Here is an 8,183-nt window from a genome sequence, read left to right as displayed (position 1 = left end):
AATAGCCTGCAAAAGAAATTTTAAATTAATGTGAGGAAGAGATTGTATTGAAGATGTCCTTGAAGATGGCTAGAATGGCCGAAACTTTGGACTAGTGAAAAATAAAGTGTTGAGACAGAATTGGATACTAATTTTTGATTTATTTAATAAATAATTACCTTGTCTCAAGATTTTGAAATAATATAATTAAAATATAATAAATATGGTAAATTAATAAATATAAAAAACATAGTATAAAAAATAAACATTAGTTCGTTAAAAAATATCATTAATTTTGTTTTTCGTATATAATACATCATAGCTTTGTTTTTGAAAAATCTTATTGATCACTGTTATTGTACAAATTGTTTTAAATTAATGATTTATTATGGATTTTATGACAGGGCCTGTCTATTCCTGATTCAATGAAACGCCTTTTAGCACCATCTTCAAGAGTTTTAGTGAGTGGCTTGATGAAAGAACAATTTACAAAGAAAGATGTTCCAGTAGTAGAAAAGTTAAGTACACATCAAGAAAAATCTTTTGCACCACAAGTACAAACGGATAAACCAGCAATGGAAGAAAGAGCAAAAGCTTTAGACAATGCTACTGACTCGAAGGGAGATCATCCGAAGAAGAAAAATCCTCCCATAACAGAAAAAATTAATAGAGTTGAAGAAAAGTCTGGAACATCAGAAGTAAAGAAGGTCAAAAAAATTGGAGAAGAAAAGGTAAGTATTTTAATTTACTATTAATTAATATTTCACAACATTAATGATGATCTGCCTTCTGAAATTTAAATGGAACTAACCTCTTTTCCATTGGCAAAAAATACAGTCATTAAGTTTTGTATTAGGTACATACATATATATAAATAAAAAAAATCTGTACCGCTACACCCATGAAGGGTCAGGGGTACAGTACTAGGAAGTACTGTTACTAGACTAATGGTTGTGCAAGGAGGCAATTTGGTCAGAATCACCCTCAACTGCCAGATTTTTTTCCCATTTAAGGGTACTCACTTTATAAGGTTGGGTGAACCCCAGGAACCCACACTGTTGACTCATGACTATAGTAACAGAAAAAATAATTATATGTCACAGCTGGATTTGAACCTGGATCCTTAGATTTAGTAGCACAGTGCCTTACCACGAGCCATTCTGCTCTTTTATATATATGTGTAATGTAGTTTATATATTTTATTAATTATAACATACAATCGGAATTGTACTGACCAGTAAACATTTATTTAAACAGGTATCCTTTACAAGTTCTTATTTAGATGTTTAAGTCCACTTTAAAAGATTATATTATTATCTTTCACCTTTTCTTTGGATACTTATCTAGCAATAAATAAAATAATAATTCATTATTAATATACACAATTTTGATCTATATTACTCTCAACTTTTATTCTCAAAAAACTCTCCGTTTCGCCCCTCAGGCCATTTTCAAGCAGATAACCTTAAGTATTAATGTCTTGTTTTTTATTTTTTTTTAAATCCTATTTGCTGGCTAATGGCCTATTTCACGTATACAAATTTAAGATATAAAAAGTTATATGTGACATGGGCAATTAATATAAGAAGTTGAGAGTAATATGTATCAAAATTGTGTATGTTTATAATGAAATAAACCGCTCTCAAACAATCATATAACAAATCATTGAAATAATAATAGTGATATAATTGAGAAACTTCTTCAATAAAGATGTATATATCATATATTTATAATAATAATTACAAAGGTATTATGATATATTTATAATACTCCATAGAATTAATCAGTTGATGAAGTGAAAGAATTTAATGACTAATATTTTAAAATTACTATTATTTATGTTAAGTAAGAGTTGTGTTTAAGTATTTAAAAATTATTTTTCCAGAGTTCCTCAGCATCTCGAGTGATGAAACGTCCTTCAACTACTTCATCAAACATATCAGAAAAAATATCTCACATGATGGAAGTCATACGTAAGAATAAAGTTCCTGCTGTAGAAAAGATTGGCTCAGGTCAAGAAAAAGTTCAACCCTCAGAAGAGAAGGTATTTTTACCAAAATTGCTTAGTTTATGATATATGTTTTATCAAAAACCCTTTCAGTATAATAAGTGAATTATGTTTATTTCCCAATTCTTGTCGTCTGTCTTAAAAGAAGGTATTTTCAAGGCCGAAGTGGTACTAAGGTGTTGTATTCTTTGCTATAATATTTTATGATATGACATAATTGTAACTTAAACCATCATAAATGTGACAAAATGAAACAAAAAGACAGTGATAATCACAAGATGGGATTTAACAATTGTAACATTAAAATGTGTGGGTGAATGACATTGTCCTATGAAGAAAACAAGATGACATGGAAAGAATGAAAGAAAGGTCTGCGTAGATGGCAAATTGTTTCCGAAAGTAGACAGTTTCAAATATCTCGGCTCCACAATAACTTCAATAAATTATCAATGGACTCAGATAGACCAGCGTATAACAAGTACGATCAGAGCCTTCTTCTCTTTATCAAGAATACTGAAATCTGAAGCTAAGGGTGTACAATACCATGATAAAGCAAGCTCCGATATACAGCTATGAGACCCAGGCTCTAACAGTTACTCTAGAAAGGAAAATCGTGAGATTAGAATGGAAATCCCTCTGTACAATGACAGGAGCAATCTGAGAGCCTTGACACATGAAGGGGAAGAACTAACGGTAAACTGCTTGCAGAGACTTCGCAATCAATATTTCATGACATAAAGGAAAAGAGGTTAAGATGGGCGGGACATATGGCTCGAAGCAATACATCAGGACGCCTCTACACAACAGTGAATGTCAGTGTACTTGGCAAGAGTTCACATGAGAGGCCAAAAACCAATCAACAAAGAGTTGCATCCAGCAAACTGGAAAACAGAAGCCCGAGACAGGCAGGTAGTCTGCAGAGGTCTACAAGGTCTGTAGAGCCAACCGAAAAAAAAAAATATATTAAAAGATAACTCTTTATTACCAACTCATTTACAAATAATAATGGATAATATATAAACAAATATGTGAGTTTAACAAAAGATTCCTGATTTGTCAGGATAAATGGTGAAAGTACTGTGAAGTCCAAGAGCAAAGAAAAAAAAAAAAACTGTACCACTACAACTCATGAAGGTTCATGGGTTCATGCATACTGCGTAAAAAAGTGCTGTTTCTAAGATAAAACTTGTAAAAGGAATTGTTTCTGTCGGAAATCATGCTGAACCATCAAATTTTTCCCCATGTAAAACAGTACCCTCTTTTTAGAGGCTGAGTGTGCCTCTGAGAGGCTCCCGATCGTATGGTCGTTACTCTGCTGAAATAACAGAATCAATGATTCTCTGCTATACCTTGGCTCAACCTCAGGTTCTTAATGTAGTGCCTACTTCCTGAGCTATTCAGCTTCACATTATAGGGAAGAGGCTGATTTCAAAGCAGGATATGAAAGATTAAACAGGCCAAACATACTGTTGTTCCAGCACAGAAAGATTCCTCAGTTGAATTGACAACTGTCAAATACAAAACTCATTTGGGATTCCTAAAGGCTAGTACTACACACAGAGAGAAATACTTTATTCATCTATGCTGCCCAAATACATCAGGTTGCAATATCACACAGCATACTTATCAATCCGTAATCGGACATATATAAATTACATATAATTACATGGTATAATAAGATATAAAGAAAACAATTTTTTTTCCCTACAGTTTCCTTTTACAATCATTTTCGATCTATACACCAAATACAAATATTTCAAATCATTCCTTTTTTCTTTCCCATTTCTGCTTCTCCAATTTCACCATTTCATAATTTTTTAATTCACCCGATCAACAAATTCGCTCTCCGGAATTCACCCTCCTAGATCCTCTTCAGTGACCCGCTAAACAAATTCACTATTAGACGGCAATGTGAGATCAGACCATCATTTATAGTCACATCAGTAGATCAGTTCATCAAAAACAAACAAATAGATACATTTTACGAGAATAAGACTAACACATATATTCAAAGGAAAATATAATAAAAAGCCAGTTAAAAGAAGCACTTGAATGGATAAATAAGTTAAAAAAATAAAATAAAACTAGTGTGTACTATTTTTCTTTCCACCGTGCCTTATCAAATATAGCAGTCCTAAGTTCCGAAAAATCCTAGGGTCTCTTCTGGGAGACACTTGAAGAATTGGAAAGGGTAACTATTTATAAGATGATGTAGGAAGATATGTTTCTATGTTCAACTGGCTCACAGGAAAGTCCAATACTTTTCGTTAAAAGCAGTTAAACTTATAATTTGATAGATAAAATGACTGATAAATAAATATATTTCTGTAGTGTGCCTACCTATCATTAAAAATTCTAGAAAAATAAATTCTGCTTTGATCCACCACAATCTCCCAAATAGTAACCATCCCGGTCTCATTCGTGATAATAATGTCAAGGCATGGATTGAGTCAATTTATTTTTTTTGTGAAATATCTTATCAACTGTCATTATTTTGATAACTTATATTATTTTAAGCAATATCAGGAAATGTATTTTTTTTTTTTTTTTACAGGGATGTGTGCCTGATAATGAAAAATCAGAAATAATGGAAATTGAGACTGTCTCTACACCTGTTAGTGCTATTAAGCCAACATTGCAGGCAAAGGAAACTGAAAATAAAAGGAATACTGATCAAACTGGTAGAAATAAATTGAAGAATAAAGTCAATAAGGATTTGAATTTGGAATCAACATCAACTGTTCAAGGATCAGATAATCCCAAGAGCTGTAATCCTGGCCACAATCAAAATGGTATACTTTTGAACTGTATTTCAACTTATTCCTGGAGTTGGTATATAGTGTTTGTCTGATAAGAGTGTTAGAGAAGGTGTGTTCATGTGTTAGCTGGTAGGTTGAGTCATGTTGGCCCATAGCGGTTAGGGTGGGTCTAAGTTGTAGTATGAACCAGGAGATAGTGATGTCGCTACAAATTTAAATGCCACGAACTTAAATGGCTACCCAATAATTTAAGTATTGTGCAGATTATAGCCAATGAATATAAATACATGACTTAATATCAGTAATAAGTTTTCATTATTAAAATTATACTAATCACATAATCCTTATTTTTTAGTTGTTCTGCCTGAAGAACTGATGAAAGACAATGGGAATGAGCAGATTAGTCAACCAATAGCACCTGAGAAACATGTTACGTTTGTCGACGATTCTGAAGAAATAGCCACTGAAAAGGAGATCCTCACTGAAGAGCAGGACATGCCTCATGTTTTACAGGACATTGACCCTCCTGAACAGATAGCACAGGAAAAAACTGTTATAAATGAAGCAGATATGAATGATTCTAACTTATCAGTACTTGGTATGTTGAAATAAAAGTATGAAGAAGATAGTCAGGGCTCAACGGTCAAAAAGAACAAAAATAGTTTACAGCTATTTATTATCCAACGTTTCATCCCACTTTCCAGGGCTTCATCAGGGCTAAAAATATACAAAAAACAACTAAGAATATTTTGAAGTAGTAAGATAATAAGATAAAAAAAGGTAAATTAAGGAAGGATTAGTATACGTAAAAATAAGTGAAAAGAAAATTATACACAAATAAAAGGAAGGAAGAAATAAAATAGTAATAATATAAAATAAACAATGATAAGAAAAAAAAATTATGTAAACTATAAGGTTAAGGAGACGCAATAAAATGCAAAAACAGAAAAGTAAATATGGAAAAACAAAATTTAATACACTCAAAGAAGGAAAATAAAGAAGTAAGTTGAGATTAAATAAAGGTTGTGAAAGAATAAATAAAAATAAAATTAATAATAATAATAATAATAAATGAGTAAAGAACATATCAGGACCATCTCAACATAATAGCTTTACAGATTTTTACTTTTTACTTTTTTTTTTATCTTATTATCTTACTATTTCAAAATGTTCTTAGTTGTTTTTTGTATATTTTTAGCCCTGATGAAGCCCTGCAAAGTGGAGCGAAACGTCAGATAATAAATAGTTCTATACTATATTTGTTCTTTTTACCGCAGCCCTGACGACCAACTTATTCATATTTGAAACTACACAGTCAATACATCTATATGTATATAATAGTTAAAAATTATTGTTTAATTTAGATTATCTTTCGGTTGATTGTAATATACAATGTTGAGGAGTATTATCTGAATTATAACTAGTTTTTATTCCTGGTATGACTGATACCTGTATTTGTAAGGGGATTTAAAATTAATTTACCACGGTGAAAGGAAAAGAAAACCTCTATTCTTGATTAATTAATACAAAAAAATTTATTTTATGTAGGTTTTAAGCCAAAAGGAGAGTTGTGTACAGTATGAACTAGTATTATTAACAAATTAAATTTTGATATTGATTTGACTGGGATAATATAGAAAATGATACAGTTTTACTTGGCTGGTAACTATTGAAGGTTTCTATAAAGCTTGTTCTTCTGTTTTTTCTCTTCTCTTAGTCTCTCTCCTGTTCTCTTCTCTCTCATCGCAGCCTCTATCCCATCACCTGGGTGGGGTGTAGAGAATTAGTAACTCACAGTTATTTATGAAACATAAGCTAAAAGAGTGCTACAGCTAGCTATAGCTCAGATGGGCTCGCATGCCTATTGTTTAATCTGGCCCTTGAAAAGATAATTAGGGATTCCGGAATACAAACCTCTGGAACAATCATTGACAGGCTGGTACAGGTGCTGGGATTTGCCGATGACTTGAACCTGGTGGCGAGATCCTTTCAGGTGCTGATGGAGCCATTTTTGAGGCTAGCTGAAGCAGCAGAAGTAATGGGCATGGCGGTTAACCAGGGAAAAACTAAATACATGTGAGCTGGACCTGGTGTAGTGGCTGCTGTTGGCTGGGAGGTGAAGATGGGTCCATTTACGTTTGAATGTGTTGACCAGTTCACCTATTTAGGCTCAGTAGTCAGCAGTAATAACAGGATCACCATGGAAACAAGCCAGCGTCTTATGAAGGCCAATAGATGCTATTTTGGACTCAAGAAGCACTTGAGGAGTCGAGCTGCCACTTGCCACACCAAATGCCAGCTCTACAAGACACTCATCCGGCCAGTCATCACTTACGGATCAGAAGCCTGGACCCTGATAAGTGCTGAAGAAAAGGAGATCTTGATCTTCGAAAGAAAAATTCTGCACCGAATATTTGGCTGTGTCAAGGTTGGCGAGAATTGGAGGAGGCAAATCAACAGGGAGGTCTACAAGCTGTTCGGTGAGGGAGATGTGATGCGGCACATAAGGCTGGGGAGGCTGTGCTGGGCTGGCCATGTAGTTAGGATGGTAGCAGTTGAGATCCTGAGGAGGTTGCTGGACTGTAGGCTGCATCGGACCAAAGGAAGAGGTATGCCAGGGATGAGATGGGAGGATGCCGTTATCAGGGATTCCAGAGAACTTCTGAGTAACTGGCACAAGATTGAGTTACATGGTGAAGGTTCCTTGAGGAGGCCAAGGTCCAAATTGGGATGTAGCGTCACGGATAGATGGATAGATTTGACCGCAGCTGGACCATCTTCTTTTTATTAATTATCTTCCATTCTAAAAAAAACTCTATTACTTTTTGATTAACTTATTACCCATGCTTTTACATAAACACACCAGGAGAAATCTGTTGAAGCACATTTTGATGATCAACCAATTTGTAATTTGTTCTTAGATTAATGCAATTCCTTTAACAAAAAATAAAAACAGACATTTTTTAGATGGGAGGAAATAACATAAATTTTAGAAAAGTAAGTCTAATTATCTAAAATTATATCTAGATAGCTAATTTTTTATTTTTTTATTTTTATAGATAATATATCTGTAGTGTCATCCACATTCACCAATGAGAATAAAAACAGGATGGCTAAATCTCCTGATTTCTTAAATCAGGTAATCAATATAATATTATTCTATCCCTATGATGCTTCAATCATTCTAAAAGTAGTAAAAGATCAATTAATCAAAATTATTATTATTTCTATTTGCAGATTCCTCAAGGGTATTGCTTCAGCCCATTGTTAAGTCCTTCAAAAGCAGATAGCATTTCAGAGGCTTCTTCTGTTAAAGGTAAACATAAATAAAATAAATTTTATCTAATAAAGTCTCAAATTTATAAATGAGAGCTAATAGTGTGAGATAAATTTAATAGTTGGATATAAGTTATGTATTTATAGTTAAGATTGTCCTT

At 33.0% G+C, this 8,183-nt stretch overlaps 1 protein-coding gene across 1 annotated transcript in view; it reads left to right on the top strand.

Annotated features, from left to right (window-relative positions):
- Positions 1-8,183, top strand: part of LOC106681842 (putative leucine-rich repeat-containing protein DDB_G0290503) — a 20,583-nt gene that overhangs the window by 8,045 nt on the left and 4,355 nt on the right. Inside the window, exons 10-15 of the mRNA XM_014422381.2 lie at positions 384-710; positions 1,865-2,023; positions 4,542-4,779; positions 5,102-5,344; positions 7,806-7,885; positions 7,984-8,062. Of these exons, the coding sequence (XP_014277867.1) occupies positions 384-710; positions 1,865-2,023; positions 4,542-4,779; positions 5,102-5,344; positions 7,806-7,885; positions 7,984-8,062 (1,126 nt within the window). The remainder of the gene's footprint in view (positions 1-383; positions 711-1,864; positions 2,024-4,541; positions 4,780-5,101; positions 5,345-7,805; positions 7,886-7,983; positions 8,063-8,183) is intronic.

This window comes from Halyomorpha halys, unplaced genomic scaffold, assembly GCF_000696795.3.
Source record: "Halyomorpha halys isolate HHAL.00 unplaced genomic scaffold, Hhal_1.1 Scaffold21.1, whole genome shotgun sequence".
Taxonomy (NCBI): Eukaryota; Metazoa; Arthropoda; class Insecta; order Hemiptera; family Pentatomidae; genus Halyomorpha; species Halyomorpha halys.
This window is presented reverse-complemented; position numbering and strand designations above follow the sequence as displayed.